Source organism: Dendrobium catenatum, unplaced genomic scaffold, assembly GCF_001605985.2.
Source record: "Dendrobium catenatum unplaced genomic scaffold, ASM160598v2 fragScaff_scaffold_1299, whole genome shotgun sequence".
In the NCBI taxonomy this organism is placed as follows: domain Eukaryota; kingdom Viridiplantae; phylum Streptophyta; class Magnoliopsida; order Asparagales; family Orchidaceae; genus Dendrobium; species Dendrobium catenatum.
In genome coordinates, this window is record NW_021319761.1 from 79559 (window position 1) to 100871 (window position 21313).

Consider the following 21313-nt stretch of genomic DNA (forward strand, 5'->3'; position numbering starts at 1 on the left):
ATTGTTTGGCTCTATTCTTTATTCCTTTATCCAAGTTCTCTTTGATTCCCATTTATATCATATTATTCCATTTGCATCTTCTTTTTCATGTTCAATATACATGAAATGTTCTACAAGGCTTTTTATCTTAGGAAGTTTTAACCCTAATAATGACTGCATTGATACTTTTCATTCCATGCACACACATTTTTATATTTGATTCTTTAGGTTTCTTTCCAAAATATTATGCTCACTTGTTTAGGTCTAGATGGTCGGGATGCTTCAAATCTAGAAGGTCTAGGCTCAAGATGATGTAGCTCAAGGGCTGTGGTCGATGGTCGACTAAAGGTCTCGTGCGCTGCTGTTGATTCAAGGTTGTGGGTTTTTGGAAGTTACTATTCATTGAAGGTCGCAACAAATGTTGGCGAAGGTTGGGAGTGTTGAGGGTGTTAGCTCATAGGCTAGGTTTGATGGGGAGAACTTCGAATGCTGTTAGTTGTGGATGAAGGTTTGAATGCTGTTGGTCGAGGGCAAAATTTCTTACTGGCTCATTTTTTATTGGCCAATTTATAAGGAGTAGATTTTAAGTTTAAATTAGTTTAAGAAACGTGTTAGAGAAGAAATTTAAAAAGGAGCAAATACAGAATTTAATTATCCGGTTTTCATAGAAACCGGAAATTCATTATCCGGTTTTCGGTTTCAAACCAGAACTTAATTATCCAGTTTCTATTGAAACTGGAATTCCATTCCACGATTTCTTAAAATAAAACAAAATTTTTTCAAAGAAATTGGTTCTCGGTTAACCGGTTTTTTAATAAATTTTTTTTCCTTTAATCCATTCCACGGGTATCTAAATATTAATATTTATTTATTTATTTAATATTTAAATCATTATATTTATTAAAATTATTTTTTTATATTTATTTATTTTAAAATAAATACATGTATATTATTTTATTGTGATGTAACAATATGGGTTTCACTTTCATTTTTTTATTTTAAATAAACCTGTTTTTTATTTGCAACAATGTAATTAAAAATATATTATATAAAATAAATTTAAAAAATTAAAAATATATATTTTTTAGTTTTATTTTTACTTGTTCTAATAAATTTGAAATAAAATAAAATGTTTATTAAAATGTTATATATGCAGTATATCATCCAGAAAATTAAATCAGGATATCGATGATGAACTTTGAGGTATTCAGTAAATTCTATATAGGTCGGCGACTGACGTTTCAAAAAATAGGACAACAGGAACAAACCATTTCGACTCAAGTCGTGAGCTCAATGTTTGTCCAAATCAGAAACTCGAATCACATTTTTAAATTTTAATATTTAGAAAAATATACATAAGTTTATAAAAAATTATAACATTTAAATAAATTTAAAAGATTATCATCTAAAATGTTTTTTTATTATATTTTTTTATTAAAAAGTTTAAACCTTTTTTGGTGCCGAATGTTGGCCATTAAAGGAAGATAATATTAATTAAGTGTGCAAGATGAGGTGCTCAGTGGATAAGTGGGCTTTACCTTAGAAATAGGATGAATGAGCATATCTTGAAAAGGTCGGGAGTAGCTCAGTAGAAGATTAAGGTTTAGAGAGAGTCGGCCTTAGATGGTTTGGTCACATAAAACGGCGGCCTTCCGATGACCTCGTTAGGAAAATAGATGTATTATATTTAACTTATGTTAAGAAAGGTAGTGACAAACCTAGAAAGACTTGTTTAGAAAATATTAGAAATGATTTTTTTGATTAGATTTAAACGAGAATTTGACTTTTAATAAGACACAATGAAGAAAAAGGATTCATGTAACCGATCATACGTAGTGAGATAAATGCTTGATGTTGTTGTTGTTGTAATCCTATTAGTTATTTTAAAATATATCAACTAAGCTAATTATATGAATATTAATTATTAATTATTCAATTAATTTAAATTAGATAATTAATTTATACACTAATTAAGTAATTATACTATTAATTATTTAATTATTTTACTTAATTATTAATATTTTAAATTATAATAATTAAGATTATCCATAATAGCTTAGAGCCTTCTAGGGTTTGCTTCTTTTCGTCGTTGCTGTTCGGCTTCGTTGCTTCGCAGGAGGTGTAGGTCACTTCTTCGGCTCCTTCGTCGTTGTTCGACTACGCTCCTTCACGACTTTTCCTTCCTGTCGGATCGGAAGTTACGACATTTTGATCGGAAGCAACAGCGGGAGCTCGCTGGCTGGGAAGGTAACTTTCTCCCTTTCGCGAGCTTCTTCGGCCAAATCCCGTAAATCCGCCGAACCTAGGGATTTAGTAAATCCGGGATTTATCCCTCGCCGGGATTTAACGCGCGCACAAAAACCTTTTGGCTGGATTTAGCGTAAATCCCGCTGTAAATTCGATACCAAACAACCCTAAGACCAAAATTAAAACCAATCAAAAGCCACAGCACAACTGCACTTCTTGCAAGTGTTTTATTGCTCAACGGGGGTGAAGTGGCCTCTTTGAAAACTTACTTTGCTTGAGAATGATGCGAAGCAGGATTTGCTTGCTTTGGAGCGATTTACTATTGAAACATTCTTTTAACAACCCTGTTTATTTCCTCTCTTAGTCCTGGAGCCTTGACCACATTCCACCATGTTGGCCTTTGTAGTATTATAGATTGTCGGTGACATTCTTTTTTGAACCTTCCTATTTTTTCAATATGAGGTATTGTAGTGATCTCTTCAAATTTCATCTCCTTTCTTGTGCTTTGAATAGTTCTTGAAATCCTTTGATATAAGTGGTAGCTTTTTAATAATAGAAACTATCTAAAAGGACTCACTGAATCATTCCCTCTATGTGAATTTTGTGGAGAATTACTTGGAGTTCCAACACCTGACTCACCACAGTCCTGGAGTCCACAATCTTGAAGTCCAAGAACTGGCCATCCAAAAATTTATTGGCGCTGATATCCTCTGACTTATATTTATGGTCTAAAGACTCCCATAACTCTTTAGTCAATTTGTTTGAGCTATGCACACTATACAATGCATTAGACGAGCCATGCAAGATGTAATTTCAACATAGAAAATCAGAGTTCTTCCACACATTCACGTTATGCACAGCTTGGATGCTGGGCTCCTCTCTCAAAGTAGGAGGATTGTGTGTCCAGAATCTCATAAGATTCAACATTTACAAGTAAAACATCTTTGGTGCTATATAACCGAGAACCTCTTTTCCACGAAGTGGATCCCATTCAAATTTGGTCATGGTTCCACAAACTATTTCTCCAAAAATGTTGCCATTCTTACGTTTTCTTTAGCTGTGTTCTTTTTGATTTTGCTGATTAACTGCAAAATGGGTTGTTAAAGAAATTGCACGTGTGAAGTGCTGCCAGTAGAACTCTTTATGCTTAAAATGCCGGGAAAAGTTTTTCCTTAGCACTGCAGCTCTTTTACTTGGTTCTTTTGTTTGGTTTTTAAGCTAGAGCACAAGGCGTCATGTGCTTATAAGGATATACTGTCGTTGTATTTTGACCTGATAGAGTTTTGTTTTGCTTGCGTTATGGTTGTCTGAGTCTGACCTGATTACAACATTTTCTATTTTATTTTTCATGCTTACTTTGTGAAGGTTATCTGATGTGAAGAGTGAATAGTTGCTGACAAAAAAATAGTGCTCTGAAAATTCTGGAATTGTGCAAAGAAAAAGGCCTGAAAGTATGTTTAATACCTCGAAGAACTATTCCTAATAAACTTTAGCCCAGTCTTAACTTATTTATTTTCTTTGTATTGCTGTGTGAAGGTTGATTTAGCTGTTTGGTAAAGATGGATACACCCCTCGCAGCTGCTGTTCATAAAGAAAATGTACACATTGGTGGAGGTCTGACATATTATACTTGCGTAGTTGCGTTACTTTATTGGTCTATCATTACAGGATTCTTAGAGTTATTGTTGGTTGAAATTTCTAGGAAAAGCTACTGTCACAATGAAACATGATAAACTAAAGACTGCTAAGACTGCTGGCAAAGAGCGCAAAGCTTTGGCGGACCTTAGAAGTACTTATGGACCTGTAGCTGCTGCATCAAAGGATGTTGATTTGAAGCAGAAATCTGCAATGAAGGGCAACGAAATAAAAAAGAATCCAATGAGACAGGGAATGCAGCACGCAGCAGCAGCAGATGTTTTTACAACTAAGAAACAGTTAGGTACTAGGCTATCAAAGGGTGCCAATCTGAATAGCAATTCGGTGTTGTTAGACAACTTTGGAAAGGGGAATACACCCTCTGGCCATATATTGACTGATGAAGAAATAAAACAGTGTTGTGAATGGGCTAAGGATGGAATAGAGGAAATGGGGGGCTATTCTTGGTCTGCAAAGGATGAGGCAAATCTTCTTATGAATCAAACTCTATCAGAGATTATGGCATCAGCTATTGGTATATCAATCTCGGAGTTGGAAAAACCAATATTGGTACGTAGCAAAATCCACACTTTTGATTTCACAAATTAATTTATTTGGACATTGCATATCATGGGAAATACATGCAAGTACACCGACTCCACCATTTTCCATTGCAACTTTTATAGAAAGTTGTCCAAAAAATCTTATTTTTACTATGCCCTGCCATTTTAAAATTTGCTAGCTGTTCCAGTTGCATGTTATGTTGCTTTATTTGGAATGTCAATTTTGTGTAGTTTTTTTTTTTTTATTTTCATTTTTTCTTCATTCTTTTATATTCGTAGAGTGATGAAGAAGGCTATGAGACAGATGGGTCAGATTTGAACAGTTCCATATCAGTTACAGGTTTTTTTCCTCTTCCTTCTTTATTTATTTCATATATTTTGGAGTATGAATTTTATTTCTTCTTGTCCATTTTCTTTATAGCCCAATGTGTTTTAATAGATGATGCATGCTTACCTGGTGAAGGGTGTACAAATGTGCAGGACGCCTTTCATCACTTTATACTCCAGAAGAATTAGATGACCCTCTTGGTGTAGCTGGAATAGTGCTGGATGATGACTACCCATTACCAGAATTAAAGCTGAATGATGACTACGGAGAATTTAGGATTGATAACGTTGCAATAATTGATGGTATTAATTCTTAAAACCCAATTGATGAGTGACATGCATTCCTCTTCTACTTCATGATAAATTTTACAATAAGTATCAAATTTAGGATACACTTATCTCGTATTCTCTAATCTATTTAGTTCAAAAAATCGATTGAAGAACTAAAAGTTATCATTAAAGTGGCTAGTTGGATTTTCTATTATTTTTAGATAACATGGTACAAATGCCCCCTTGACATGTAGTTATCATAATAATAGCTACTAAACTACTAAGTTATTATAAATTATATAATGTAAGAAGCTGTGGGCTCCGATAATTCGCGTCAGACAATACTTCTCGATAGAAGAATAACATATCTTTGCTCCAATCAATTTCCGACTCATGTAGTAGAGCGCGTTCTCCTTATCTTATTTCTTATGCTGAGCTAGTAGTGCCCGAAGAGACTCTTCTAGTGCAAAGATAAGAGGCTTCTATGAAATTGGCGCAGTGAGAATAGGTGGATTCAACAGGTTTTTTTTATACTATCAAATGCTTTATGATATTCTATCCCATTTGAAGCGGATATCTTTCTTTATCAGCTTTGAGAGCGACTGACATCTACTTGACATATTCGATATAAATCGTCAAATGAAAGTCAGTTGTCATTGTAAAGAGTGAAGTTGACGAAGGTTCTTGGAAGGCGACATCTCCATGATTGCCCTTTGATCTTATTGGGGTCGATTTCGTTTCCTCGATAGCGAATGACATATTCCAGGAATTTTCATGAGAATCTGAAAGCACATTTGAGAGGCTTCATTTTCAGATTGAACATTTTGATCCTCTCAAATACAATCCTCAGCTCATTAAGGTAATATTTTCAATCCATACTCCGGTAAAGTCATCTATATATAGCACTAGACCTTTTGATGAATCACCTCATCAAATATGTACGTCATTGCTTGCTTATAGGTAGCACCGCGTTCTGTAAGCCGAAGGGCATAAACGTGTAACAAAATATGCCGATGGATATTCTGAAAGATATATGCTTTTCATCTTCAGGCGCCATCTTTATATGGTTATATCATGACTACTCATTCATGAAGGAGAACATATCATAGTTGAACGTATTATCAACTAGAAGTTCTGACATTGGGAGGGAAAAGTCGTCTTCCCGACACGCCTTATTGAGGCCCCTGAAATTGATACAGACACAAATCTGACCGTTCTTCTTCTTAACATGGACACTATTGGTAATCCAATCGGCATACTTTTATTCTCGAATGAAGCCCGCTTCTATGATCTTTTTTTTCTGTAATCACCTGTTCTTTAATCTCCAATCTCATTCTCCTTGGAACTTGTTTGATAATTGCAACATCTAGCTTAATGGACAATCTGTGAACTGTTGCGTAAGAGGATAAGCCGAACATCTTAGCATATGTCCAGGCAAAGCAGTCACTAAATTCACAAATGAGCTTCTTCATTTCTTCAACTTAGTTCTCCGAAAAAAGGCACTGATAAAGGTTAGATGAGGATCTTCTTCAGTTGGCAAATTAACATATTTCACCTACTTTTTTCCATATCATTCTTCGAATGCCTTTGGAGCAATACCCGGGCATCATCGCAGGCATTATCTCATCGAAGTCGATGAACTTGACGAGCCAGTCATAGTTTTCATCTTTATGTTCTCCGACTTTATAGAGTAAGTTGCCTAGTCCAACCCCTTTGCTTAGAGGATGTACATAAAGCGTTTTGAGCTCTTCGACATTATGCACCTCTCTCAGGGTGGCTTCTTTGAAATGTCGTGGAGGAAGACATGTGATCACGATTATGCTCTCGAAGATTGACAAACTACTTATTCTTCTTGAGAAGACACCTCAAACCTTGCTCGTGTATGTAGATTCATAATCATAATTGAAATATGAATTTTCCTCTTTTTTATTCCCTTTTGCTATAGATTTGCATGTCTTCTTAGATTTTGCAGGGATGACATCTTTTTCCATGTCGCTCCATAGGTGAGGCATAATTCTTTTTGTTTTAGAAGTGGAGGTTGTTTTGGGGAGAGTCGATGTTACCTTCTTTATCCCTCTTTGCTTTTTCTCACCTTCTTGCCTAGGTTACTTTGTAGTTTTTGAATTTGATGCCTTGGCCTCACGGGTGCTAAGTGGCTTCGACTCCTTTAAAATGAAGTATTTAGCATTGTCATATATTTTGATCTCATGGACTACAAAGGGTTTTATATCGCCTGAGATCCTAAACTTATCTCTGAGGTATTTCATACACTGATGTAGGGTTGATAGGACAATTTCGTATTCATGCAACTAGGGGCAACCTAGAAGCGTCTTGAATGAGGTATCAACATCAATCACATGAAATTTAATCTCATTATACAGTTCTCTGAACACAAGTGGGAGTGCGAATGATCTTAGGATCTTCTTCCCCTTCTTGTTGAAACCATGCACCATCAGCTTGTCGTGCCCGAGGTACTGCACATCGAGGCACTGTGATCTCAACGTTTTCAAGCTTATGAGATTTATAGAAGATCCGACAACCAGGATCTGACTTATTATAATACCGTCTCTCTCTAGTAACATACAAATGCGGTTGTGATCTGCTGTTCCGAGCATCATATCTTATTCCGCAAAAGTGATGATTGATTCATTCCGGGCTTGTGGAACTTCTGTCATGTTATGCTTAGCAAAATACGTCTCATATATTTCGGAGCTTTTGAGAGCCTGAATCAAAGTCTCTTGAAAAGTCTCTTGAAGTTCTTTGGATATTATTAGCATCGTATATGCTGAGCTGTGCTAGGATTTTTCTCAGATATAACATGATATTGCAATATGTCTCTTTAGCTGAAGCATTTTTCTTCTTAGGTTCTTTAGGGATGATGTTTTCATTGATAACTATCTCTTTGCCTTATCTTTATTGGAGATCTGCTTCTTTGATGGTGATGACATTATTTTGTCATTTCTCAATTACACTTGGTTCATCTGATTCAAACTCATTTGTTGGAGCATTTTCTTCATAGCCGACCATTGTTGCATCTGAAGATTCACTTGTGGGCTCAGAATCACCCTCTAGTCTCACCTGCTCAATCTGTTATGCAATGTTGGGATCTGAATCATCTTCGTTTGAAAAATATAGATCCTCTTCTAAACTATATTCCATCGGTGACACCATTAAATAGGACTTGGTGGCCTCTTCTTCAGCGTATTTTTCCATGGTTGATGTGTGATAATAAGACAAAATCAGGGTTTGAATGTTCCCAAAGATGACGTTTTCATTGAAATTGGGCAAGAAGTTTCTGAAAAGCCTAGTTAAATAACAATAAATTAGTAAATATTGATACTAACAAGGACAATGAATCAGTAGCAATATCAGTAGGATCATTAATAGTATCAGTATCCATAAAATCGGTGCCAGAGTTAAATAGTACAGTAACAATAAAACAATAATTAGTAGAATAATAAAACAGTACATTGACAGTTGTGCGGTAAAAAGCATTCTAGTAATCATACGAAACAAGGAGTTCTGACTTGCGTCAATGTTTAAAATTGCGTATTCGGGTATTGAGGCGTTTTTCATTCGTGAGGCGAGGCGTAAGCCTCAAGGCGTTTTGAGGCGTAAGCCTCAAAATCAAAAGATTGCGTAAACATAAACTGATAAATTTTTTATATACTAATGAGTGAATAATATAAAACATAAAAAAACATAAGATATGAAGTGAAATCAAAATATCCCAATAGTAAGACAACATGAAATATAGTTCAACTCAAAATTCTATCTTTCCCAAATCCCAGTATTCTTTTCATTAACATATAATTAAAATTTCCTAAAATAAATAGCAATGACATATCACATAAGAACTCATAAGTCATCACCAAGGGGTTCTTCATTTGAATCATCATTATGATGAACTGCTCTCTCCCCTTCCTCCTCTCCTATAGAGTCCAATGTCAGGCATTTACTTCAAGATTTATATAAGTTTATATATATAGCATGAGGCGTAAGCCTCATGCCAGTGAGGCGAGGTGGGCCTCAACCAAATTGAGGCGCAAGCCTCATAAAAAAAACTCGAGGCGTAAGAATCAAGGCGTTTTTTACTGGAATTGCGTAAAGGCAGGCCTCAAGGCGAGCCTCATATTGCGCAATTTTAAACCATGACTTGCGTGATGTTTTTCAAGTAGTCGGTAATCGGTAATCAGCAACCGTTGGCTCAGTAAATAGAGTCATTACTCCTTGCCCATCGGTACAGTAATAATTTCTTATAACTCTCAATCGGTGCATCACGTAAATTAGTCGAGGATAACATCAAACCAAGTATTTAAAGCAAAGTCCGTCGGCTCATCATTTGTACATGTTAGTCAGTCTTCAGCCAACGTTAGTAAAACCAACATTTACTTGTCCTCACACATACTATTATAATAGTTTTATAATAATAATAACGATTAGCTATTATACAATGACATGTTTGCATTCATTCATAATACTTATATTAACAATATACATATATTAAAATACTAAAATACTTATTTCATGCAAACAAAATATAATAACTTTCATTTTACCTGATGAAATAACATAATCAACCATTCAAAATGTCTATGATATGTACGAAAGTTACGTGGTAGAAGTTCACTAAATCTTAGGAAAATATAATAAATGTAATTTAAAAGAAATCGGACATTTGAAATCAAAATCTTAAAAATAGACATAGGATAAAAATCACCTACCTCAATATGAGAAATTTTTGTAGATTCACCCTTGAATGATGATTTATCTAATAAGCAAATTTTGTTCATTCAAGAAATGGAAAATTTGTTAATCTAAGAATTATATTTTGAAGTGAAGTGTAATACCACGCTCAAGAGGAGGGGAGGATAGGTGAATTGGTGTTTGATAATTTTAAACTTTTTAAAATTTTAATTGAGACAAAGAAAGAAGACTAGCAAGGTAATCTATATGAAGAAAAAGTAAAATAAAACTATTATGTAGTTCAATAGATCAATTACTGAGTAAAAGTCTAAAATAGTCTCCCAACTATGAGAAAATGTTTAATTTATGATAACCTATGATGCACAGACACGGATACGACACGACACGGACACGGACATGGGACACGTCAGTTATTGAAAATATAGGACATGGACACGGGTTGGACACGTTATTATAGTTTTTATATTTGAAAAATAGTGTATAAAAATTAAATAAGTATAATTTAAAAAATTATTTAAAAATAATAAGTCATTTAACTAGAATTTTTGCTTAAAATGATTAGTATTAGGATGTCGAGAGTCAGGCATCAATGCCGTTTATTAGTCATGAAGAGAGGAGAGAAAAATACCTTCACTGCCAAAAAGAAATGAAAATGAGAATATTCGATGATTGGGTATTAAGTGCGGACGTTGATTTAGTGTTGTGGATTAAAAATAAGAAATTTATTTTAAATCCCGCCAAATAAAATAAATTATATTTAAAAAAATTCATAAAATATTTAAGATACGTGTGTCGGACACGCGTGTCCAATTTGTATTTAATATTTATTAATCAGACACGTTTTCGGTGTGTCCGACACGTATCGGAGGAGTGTCGGGCGAGTGTCGTGTCGGACACGGTGTCGGACACTGCACGCCTCTTTGAGGAGAAGTGTCCGTGCATCATAGATGATAACCCAATTTAGTCCTCCCGAGTATTAGAAAATATCCCAATTTGGTCCCAATGCCAAAAATAACAGTTAAAATTAATCTTAATAATTAAATTTGTGAGCATTTTGGGTATTATAGTATATATGAGATTATATATATTTTTTATTTTTTATTTATCATATTAAAATAAATATTAAAATCATGATGAAAGTTAATTAACTAAATAATAAGAGTGAATAATTAATAAATATAGTTAACTTTAACTGTTACTTTTGGTCTTGTACTAAATTGAGATATTTTCTAATAGCCGGGAGATTAAATTGGAGCATTATAAAAGTCTGGGATTAAATTTAGTATTTACTAGTAGTTGAGAGACTATTTTGGGCTTTTACTCATCAATTATTAAACGAGCATAAATTTATGAGAAATATAATTTGTATGAAGATGAACTAATATCATCACAACTGTATTTTCCATAGTGCAGGAGATTAAGCATAGCACATAATAATGTTAAGAACATAAAGTGCAAACAAAAGAAGACGCAAATCAATTTTTTATATGATTCGGTACTATCACATGCATCCACACCTTGAGACCTCTACCTTATCACTGATCTCTCCTTGGGCAACCACCATGCAAAGAAGTTTTTCTTAACGGGTAATGGAGAAATCCTACACCTTCTAATCAAAGCGAGAAGAGCATTACTCTAATCCACTGGCTAGTCTATTACCTCTTGTAACACGAACCTTGAGAGCTCTCAAATGTCTTACAAAACTTGATAAAGTAATAATTTTCCACAAAAAAAAAAATAGTAAAAACATTGGAGGTATTGTCGTAGAAGAAAAATGGAAATAATAATGGTGAGCATACTCTTACAAGAAATTTCTTAGTTAGGGTTTTCACAAAAGAACATGAAATATTCTACCTCAAAGCATTCTTCTCCTACATATTTTCTTGGCTCCAATCTATTTTAAGGTTTTTTTTTTCCTTAAAGGAAAGGTATATAAAAAGCACTCAAGGTTTAAACTCTAACATAGGCTAAATTAGAATGTACGTGCTTTATCATACAGAGTGATCTGATCATCAAACAATACAATTAGTTTAAATAGTAAAAGTCATGAAAAGTAGATTATTTAATTGTTTAGTATGATTATCATCATACTATACAAATAGTTATGCTAGATTTGTATTTATTGCCTGCTTAATTTTTGTGGCTTAATTATATTAATTTAGGAAGATAATCATATATTATAATATGCTTCATATTGTACTATTAATTCAAAATATTAATTAATCTAATAAAATAATCTTTTATTGCCTACACCTTCTAATCAAAGCGAGAAGAGCATTACTCTAATCCACTTGCTAGTCTATTACCTCTTGTAACACGAACCTTGAGAGCTCTCAAATGGCTTACAAAACTTGATAAAGTAATAATTTTCCACAAAAAAAAAAATAGTAAAAACATTGGAGGTATTGTCGTAGAAGAAAAATGGAAATAATAATGGTGAGCATACTCTTACAAGAAATTTCTTAGTTAGGGTTTTCACAAAAGAACATGAAATATTCTACCTCAAAGCATTCTTCTCCTACATATTTTCTTGGCTCCAATCTATTTTAAGGTTTTTTTTTTCCTTAAAGGAAAGGTATATAAAAAGCACTCAAGGTTTAAACTCTAACATAGTCTAAATTAGAATGTACGTGCTTTATCGTACAGAGTGATCTGATCATCAAACAATACAATTAGTTTAAATAGTAAAAGTCATGAAAAGTAGATTATTTAATTGTTTAGTATGATTATCATCATGCTATACAAATAGTTATGCTAGATTTGTATTTATTGTCTGCTTAATTTTTGTGGCTTAATTATATGAATTTAGGAAGATAATCATATATTATAATATGCTTCATATTGTACTATTAATTCAAAATATTAATCAATCTAATAAAATAATCTTTTAATGGTAGATTCTTTTGAAATTAATATTGATCAAATAGCATGATTAGTGTGAATAATGTTTATTTAGGATGAGTAATGTTTATATGCCTAAGATTGATGATTAAAGGTTAATCTAAGGGTGTCCATTGTTTGAAAATAACCATAGATAAGACATGGTTGGAGCATAGGAGACTATGTTACACCAATATGAACACAGTTAAGAAGATCACTCATCTAGATTTAGTTAGAGGGATGCTTCAGCTAGAGTTCACTATTGACCATTTATGTGATTGTTGCTAGTTTAGAAAATACGTTAGTCATCATTTCAGTTGGTCAAAAATATTATCACATCTAGATCATAAGAAATTTTATGCACGTGTTTATTTTACCCAATTAGTACAGTTAGTCTATGATATAAGTTTTATGATTTTATCATTGTAGATGATTACACAAGATTTATCTGGGTCAGATTCTTAACAAATAAGAATGCCTCCTCCACTGATTTTAAAATGTTTGCAAAATTAATTTAACAAAAAGAGGTTATTTAATATCTACTATCCACAGTGGTGATAGAGGGAAATTTGATAATGATAAATTAAATTTTTTTAAAGGAGTTAGGAATAAGTCTGAAATTCTCTGCACAAAATATACTTAACATAATAGAATGACAAAAAGAAATGAATAGGATTTTGATAGAAGCTTCTTGTTCTATGCTCAATGAATATAACCTACCTAAGTATTTTTAGGCTGAGGTTGTCGATATTGCATGTTACGTAATAAATAGAGTAAATATTCATTTTAGGATGAACAAAACTATATGTGAATAGCTTAACGGTAGAACCTCAAACTTATCATATTTATATATATTTGGCTGTTAGTATTTCATGTTGAATAATAAAAACATGTCCAGGCAAGTTCAATGCCAAATCAGATAAGGTTATATTTTTGGATATTCATCAGTAAGAAAATTATTTAGTGTTTTATAAAAGAATTTTAATAGTATAAGAATCTACATGTCAATTTTGATGAATCTGTTATCCATAGTCAATCTAGAGAATGGTGAGTTTCCCAAACTTGAAAAATTAGACATGCTCAAAAAGAAATTAGAAATACTATCTAGATAATGAATATCTAGTTATCCTAAAGATTAAAAAAATTGGAAATTCTTCTATCAACATCAATACAAGAAATGCATTTTTTTTAAGGAAACAAAATAGAAATTCTGAAATCCTCAAAAGGATATCATGCACTTCACAATACAGATTCATAAAACATAATGCATTATCATTAAACGATGAAATCAGATTCTGAGATAAAAACCCAAATATCTTAGTGCATTAAAGCAGTAGAAAACTACACATCTGAATAGCCCAAACCCCAAGCACAAACCCTAGCTTTTTACTCGCCAAAGCCATAAAGAGTATGCCCCTGGCGCTTGAGCGCGTAGACTACGTCCATGGTTGTGACAGTCTTCCAGCGAGCATGCTCCGTATAGGCGACAGCATCATGGATAACATTCTCAAGAAAGATCTTCAGAACGCCACGGGTCTCCTCGTAGATCAAACCACTGATCCGTTTAACGTCGCCACGCCTTGGCAACCGCCGGATCACCGGCTTCGCAATTCCCTGAATGTTGTCTCGGAGAACTTTGCGGTGGCGCTTCGCACCGCCCTTTCCCAATCCCTTGCCTCCCTTTCCTCTGCCAGACATTTCGCTTGTTGTCGAAGAACTTTTCAGATTATGGGTGAAGATAATCGTTGGTGTACTAGAAATGCACTTCAACAAGAAGTTAGTGAGAAGAAGTTAGCGAGACTGACTTTATATCGCTTAAGACCAACTAGAGTTGAAAATGCTTTGGTAGTTGAATTTTGGGTTTTGGTAATGTATAAGAATGTAATCGATTTGCTCGTAATAATGTTTGAAGATTAGTCCTTAGACCATCTGATTGGAGTATAATTGAAACCGAATGAGTATTAAAAAATAAATTAAATAACTCTGAATTAATTGCTAGAAATAAGGCAAGACTAGTTAAAAAGGGTTTAATCAGATAAAAGTAATTGCCTTTAAGAAAAATTTCGCCCCTGTATCTGTTCAGAAGTTATTAAACTACTTATATTTACATGTTTTAGAGGTTTCAAGTTATATTAAATGGATACTAAGAATGCTTTCGTGAATTTTGTAGTTGAATAACTACATAGATTTGAAAGCTCAATATATTATAATTATATACATAAGTTGAAAAAGGCATTATATGTAGTGAAGCAAGCTGCAAGTGCCTGGAATGAAAATCTTAACTCTTTTCTACTATCAAAACCTATGATGCACAGACACGGACACGGCGACATGGACATGACACGGGACACGTTAGTTATTGAAAATATAGGACACGGACACAGGTTGAACACAGTATTATAGTTTTTTTATTTAAAAAATAGTGTATTAAAATTAAATAAGTATAATTTTAAAAATAAATTAAAAATAATAAGTCATTTAACTAAAATTTGTGCTTAAAATGATTAATATTAGGATGTCAAGAGTTAGGATCAGTTACCGAGAGTGGAGATGAAAATACCTTCACTGTCAAAAAGAAATGATAATGAGAATATTCGATGATTGGTATTAAGTGCGGACGTTGATTTGGTGTTGTGGATAATAAATAAGAAATAGTGCGGACGTTGATTTGGTGTTGTGGATAATAAATAAGAAATTTAGTTTAAATACCGCCAAATACAAGAAATTATATTTAAAAAAATTCATAAAATGTTTATGATACGCTCGTCCGACACGCGTGTCCAATTTGTATTTAATATTTTTTAATCGGACACGTTTTCGGCGTGTCCGACACGTGTCGGACACGGTGTCGGACACTGCACGCCTCTTTGAGGAGAAGTGCCGGTGCATCATAGATCAAAACTAATTTGTTAAGGGAACAGTTGACATTACATTAGTCATAAATAAATCAAGTCAGATATTCTAATTGTGTAAATATATGTTGATGATACACTATTGAGATTCATAAATGAGATGCTCTGTGAGAAATTTTCAAGTATCATGAGTCATGAATATAAAATGTGCATGATAGATAAGTTGTCATACTCTCTAGACTTCAATGTCAAACAAATACAAAATATAATGTTTTTCTCACAGACAAAATAAATAAAAGAATTAATTAAAAAATTTAATTTAGAACACTGTAAAAGTTCGAATGTCCCCATTAGCCCTACTACTAATTGGACAAACCTCAATGAAAATTATGTATATCTAAAGAGGTATAGGGGAATAATATAGTCATTGTTGTATCTCGCCGCTAGTAATCCTAATATTATATTTAAATGTACGTCTTTGTACACTCTTCTAACCTATTCTAAACGAATTACATCGCACTGTTGCTAAGAGAATTTTAAGGTATTTAATAGGGAGACATATGCTAGAGATTTGGTATCATAGGAATAACACTTCATTTAATTTGGGTAGATACTTTGATTTAGATTTTGTATGATGTATTATAAATAGAAGAGTATAACATGTCAATTCATAAAAAAAATTATTAATCTCAAGGTCCGCTGCTAGAGAGCAGAACTTAGTTGCACAGTCTTGAGCTGAAGTGGAATATTTAGTCATTGGAAGTAATGTTGCTCAAATCTCAAATCTTAAGCAACAATTTTTAGATTTTGTTATTTATGTGAATATTATACCTATTATGTATGATAATACTAACTCTATTCAGCATTTAAGAACCAAATTTATTAACTGTTGTCATCATTTCATTAGAGATCATATGTCGTAGGGTGTAGACATTCAATTTATCGATGCAAAAATCATGCGACAAATATCTTTGTGAAAAGACAAGGTCATGATAGGTTTAACACCCTTAGAACAAGACTTAGGATTATTGATATTGATGCCTAGACCTAGATGAAATCATACATGTTTTTGTTTATTCCATTGGAAACCTGTACCAAAAATAAAAAAACAGCCCTCCCTCTTGTTTTATATAGCACAACAATCCTGCATAAACTATATACCCATATCATATTCATATTCAAACATTGAACATAAAAACTAATGCCACATGCATGTAATAATATATTTGATCACAAAATGATATTGAGCAATCACCAAATAATTTAAAAATAAACATAAAGTTCGCTGTACAATAAAAAATGAATAATAAAATATACAAACATAGAAATAAAATATCCCACATAGAACTAAAATATCTAGTAATAACAAAAAAGTTCTAATTAGAATCTGTCTCATCATTCTCCTCCTATGCTGATGCTGACTGCTTTCCATTGAACTGTTCCCATTGCAACTCATCCAACAACTGACTTTATTGCATTTGCATCTACATCTACATCTACATCTACATCTACATCTACATCTACATCTACATCTACATCTACATCTACATCTACATCTACATCTACATCTACATCTACATCTACATCTACATCTACATCTACATCTACATCTACATCTACATCTACATCTACATCTACATCTACATCTACATCTACATCTACATCTACATCTACATGTTATAGCTTGTGATTTTTGACTTGATCTAGCTCTGCTTTAAGGGGGCAGCTACCTGTTGGTTATTCATGACTTTCGCCTGTTTGCTGAGAAGCTGGAACCACTAGATGTCTGCCCCTCGTATGCATAGGCTTACGAGCCTAAACCATAAACCCGGCCTTTCTGCATTCCACATATCGCTTGCAGCCAAGTGCAGTAGTCATAATAATCTGCTAATCCCCTAGAAGTTACCTCACCTGCTCTAGCCTGACTCTCTTGAAGTCGTATATACTCTTCGTATAAAAGGTAACACATAAGATTAATCAATTTACACATGAAACATAAAATTTTAAACTTATATACTCACTTAGTCGTTCCTTGCTCGCTTGTGAATTCATTGTTGGTCCTCCTGCTGCTTGTGGATGCTGTGGATATAGATAAGTTGGAGGGCCTCCATGAGAAGGTGTGTGTGGGGTAGTAAGGGTAGAATGGAGTACTGTGCGTGGAGTTTAGCAAAAGAAAGCGAGGGTTTGGTGAGTAAAACTGCGGACTACTAGTTAGAGTAGGTAAATGCGGGCTAGGCTGACTCTAAGTGGCTAGATGAGAAGAAGAGATCCCCTTAGTATGCATAGGCATATTGGTTGAGCCACTAATCACCTTTTTGATGCGCCTATAAAAATGTTCATGATCAATCCTCAGTGAGGCTCATCACCAAAAGCAGACTAGTTAAATTGAGTAAAGTTATCAGCGCATAAACCTAATCTTATATTTTTTAACTTTGTGGCGAAGGTAGAATTTGTATGATCAAAGTATTTCCTGGCCTCTGCTTTTGACGGATGTTTAATAGCACCTTGCGAGATTTGTTTATTATATCATCTTATATATGCAGCAAATCTCATGGATCATATAATTGTAGTCTAGAAATTATAGGTAAATTAAATATCGTACTGATTGGTAAATTCTTAAGCTTTCCTTTTTATCCTAGACTTTGGTTTAAGTCTAGGTGCATTGTAATGATGGCATATAATTTTCGATAAATCATCTTTATAGTATAACATGTATCCATTGACACAACAATTTATTTTTGTATATGTCAAATCAAGTTTGAAAATCAACTTCTTAGTCTGGTATAAATCTATATGAATTATATTATCTGCCAGGCTGATTTCTTTAAGCAGCCCAACGAATTGATTAAAATATTTACATGGGACATTATATTCTATGCTTAACATCTTCACAGCAATAAATAATTCTGAGTGAGTGGTGCACCCCTTCCAAATTTGTTATTGGACAGCATGCAGCAAATCATAAAAATTATGTGCCTCCTTATTTTATGACTCTTATGTATATTATTCTAATTATGTCCCAATTGCATCATAAACTAAGTCCTCAAGAGGTCGGATATTTTCTTTCTCAGCTATATTAGAACTTGTAGATGTGCCGCATCGAGAATCTAAATATGGCCCGTACTCACCTTGAGAAGTTCATTATCAATATTCTAGCATGAACCCTCTGCGATATAGATCAACCATTATGTTATCTGATGTGAGGTGCACTAAATCTTAATGTTTAGAATATGGACATGAAAATTTTCCATCTTAGATGAAGCTAGGTAGTGGACAGGCTGTCTGGATGAAAAAATTTATCCCATTAATGAACTCATCTATTAATATCTTTCGTCCTTGCGTCAATTGATTATACATCCAACTTCTTTGATTTCTAATATCCATAATATGAAGAATTTTGACTACACATAATATGATCATATGAGAGATTGGAGTAACATCTATTGAAGGAAATAGATTAAATTCAAATTAATTTGTAAATTGAATGATGTTAATTCTCATTTAAATCTAATTAGAAGGTCAACAAATTAACGACAACATTAAAGCCTTGCCTTGTACATGGGGTTGGCTACATGAGTCCTTTATCTCCATTATGTTTTATTAAAAATCAAATTCTTATTTAAATCTAATAAAGAAATCTCATTTGTAATATTTTCTAACCAAAGTATTTTTAGGTCTACCTCTACCTTTCTTAACATAAGTCAAATCTATTACCTCTACTTTCCTGACTGGGTCATTAGGAGGCTGTCGTTTTATGTGGCCAAACCATCTAAGACGACTCTCTCACTCTCTCTAATCTTTATCTTCCATAGCAGCTTCTCCAACCTTTTCACGTATATGCTCATTTCGCATCTTGTCTCTAAGAGTAAAGCCACTCATGAGCATTCTCATATCTACAAACACTTAATTCTATGCTTCTTTTTTAATTACCAACTTTTTACACCATAAAGCATTGCAGGTCTCACCACCATCTTATAGAATTTTCCCCTAAGTTTGAGGGGAATTTTCTATCACACAATAAGCCCAACACATTCATCCACTTTTCCCATCCAACTTGAATTCTACTAATAGTATCCACATCTATTTCACAATCAACTCCCTCTCTAGTTTTATTAACAAGGAAAATATCATCAACAAATTGCATACACCATAATAAAATCTCTTGCAAATGTCTATTGAGAACATCCATGACCAAAGCAAAAAGATATGGGTTGATGACAAAAAAACTTAACGTCGATTCCGGCGACCTAGGTGGCGAAGGATGGCAATAGAGGTGACATTCGGCAGGAGACGACTCATGTGATTGGGAGCAAAGAGAGAATGAAATGAATAGGTTGGGTGCAGATAAAATTTTTAATTCTATTCTAAATAGTTTTCAAAATGTTTTTCAAAAGTATGAATACATTTAACAGCCCTATCTAAAACTATTGTGAATGATAACTTATTTAGCCTAATAAATTTTTTTTGAAGAAAAAAATGATTATATGGGAGACATCATTAATTTTTAAACATAGAAAAAAGTATGTTGTTTTAGAAAATATATCAACAACAAAAAATACTATTATTATCTTTTTAGAGCTATAAATGTTTTCTATCTCTTTGAAAAAAAAAAAACACAGTAACTTGGTCACTCTTTTACAAGGGTTCAGTATTTTAGCTTCATTAAAGTGCTACACATATAATCTGATATTTCATGATTAATTTCCACTCAATGTTGTTAGAGCAATATGTTTTTTATCACCCAGATTACTATATTCCCGGAATAGAGTATTACATGACCTCTATAAGAAATCAAGTTTTTTTCATTACATTCTTTGCAGGAATTCAGTCTTTTGGTACTATCGGTGCTGACAATATGATGTAATTCATGTAAGGAGGGGTTACTTCCTGCTTATTTACTGGTAATTGCTAACATTCCTCTTTGAACAAACCTCAGAGGTTAATTCTCATCTGCTAAACCTCTTATTTCTATAGTTTTGTATAAGAACTCTTTGTTCAGACCTTTCTAGTGAAGCATGACTGTTTATATATTGGTTTCTCGTACAGAAATTTGTATGTTAGCATGCAGCAGCAATTTTTTTTTCTTTGTATGTTTCTGTTTTTTCTCCTGTGTATATCAGTTGGTATGAATATGAAAGAGCTGGACAGAGTTCTGTTGCTAAGAATATGAAAGAACAAGAAGAAAATGGGAAACAAGATGGAGAAATTATTCATTACATTCAATAAAAATTATCTTTGCTATTTTTTTGTTGATGATAAGGTGAGAAAATGATCTATAATAAATTTTTATGGGTATAATGTCAGCTGCAAATTTTAATTTATGATGAAATGTTGGATTTGAAGAAGGAAAGTTTTGAATCCGAGACTTGTATGCCATAAAAGTTAAAAGAGTATGACTTCGTTTGGGACAATTTTCTTACTGTTTTGGATGGTAGTTTGTTATTACAAAAAATTTAAATTTAAGAAATTTTTTGTACTAGAATGGTGTCTTAAGCCAATGCCCTATCGGAAATGGCTAGATTACTCTCTTGTTAACCTTGCATCATAGTTTCTGGCTATTTATATCACAATTTGTCAACATTGGCGAAGAGAGCATGATGGCATAAACTTTTGACTTTCATTTGAGGGAGAAATTATTGTGTAGAGGTCGGACACAAAATGTTGTCGGGAGACTTATCATAATGCACCACGTCAACGACATTGAGCGTTATAGAGCAGTATCGAGTTGCGGTACTGAGCATAGGGGTGATTTGGTGCATTCTAGTTGGTCTCCGGAATGTATTCGCAGTCTGCAAAAAATAATTAATTCATTTGAGGGGGAAAAGGACATTGAAATCTTTGGAAAGATATGAC

At 33.3% G+C, this 21313-nt stretch overlaps 2 protein-coding genes across 3 annotated transcripts; one reads left to right on the forward strand and one right to left on the reverse strand.

Moving 5' to 3' along the window:
* Positions 1-2056: 2056 nt before the first annotated feature.
* LOC110109438 lies at positions 2057-20490 on the forward strand. 2 transcript variants are annotated; one of them, XM_028699486.1, is made up of 7 exons: positions 2057-2226; positions 3592-3677; positions 3763-3840; positions 3929-4431; positions 4704-4764; positions 4905-5054; positions 20281-20490. In XM_028699486.1, the coding sequence occupies exons 3-7, from the start codon at positions 3786-3788 to the stop codon at positions 20322-20324; spliced, it is 813 nt and encodes a 270-aa protein (XP_028555319.1). In that variant the 5' UTR covers positions 2057-2226; positions 3592-3677; positions 3763-3785; the 3' UTR covers positions 20325-20490. The 2 variants fall into 2 exon arrangements, with proteins under 2 accessions (XP_028555319.1, XP_020696165.1); XM_020840506.2 differs by lacking the exon at positions 3592-3677.
* Positions 12965-14948, reverse strand: LOC110109439 (histone H4-like). Its single transcript, XM_028699487.1, has one exon. The coding sequence runs from the start codon at positions 14304-14306 to the stop codon at positions 13995-13997; it is 312 nt and encodes a 103-aa protein (XP_028555320.1). The 5' UTR covers positions 14307-14948; the 3' UTR covers positions 12965-13994.
* Positions 20491-21313: the final 823 nt, after the last annotated feature.

Coding starts and splice junctions, on each gene's coding strand:
- LOC110109438 (XM_028699486.1), top strand. CDS start 3,786: ATGGATACACCCCTCGCAGCTGCTGTTCATAAAGAAAATGTACACATT. Junction 4,432..4,703: donor AGTTGGAAAAACCAATATTG/GTACGTAGCAAA, acceptor TTATATTCGTAG/AGTGATGAAGAAGGCTATGA. Junction 5,055..20,280: donor TAACGTTGCAATAATTGATG/GTATTAATTCTT, acceptor CATTCTTTGCAG/GAATTCAGTCTTTTGGTACT.
- LOC110109439 (XM_028699487.1), bottom strand. CDS start 14,306: ATGTCTGGCAGAGGAAAGGGAGGCAAGGGATTGGGAAAGGGCGGTGCG.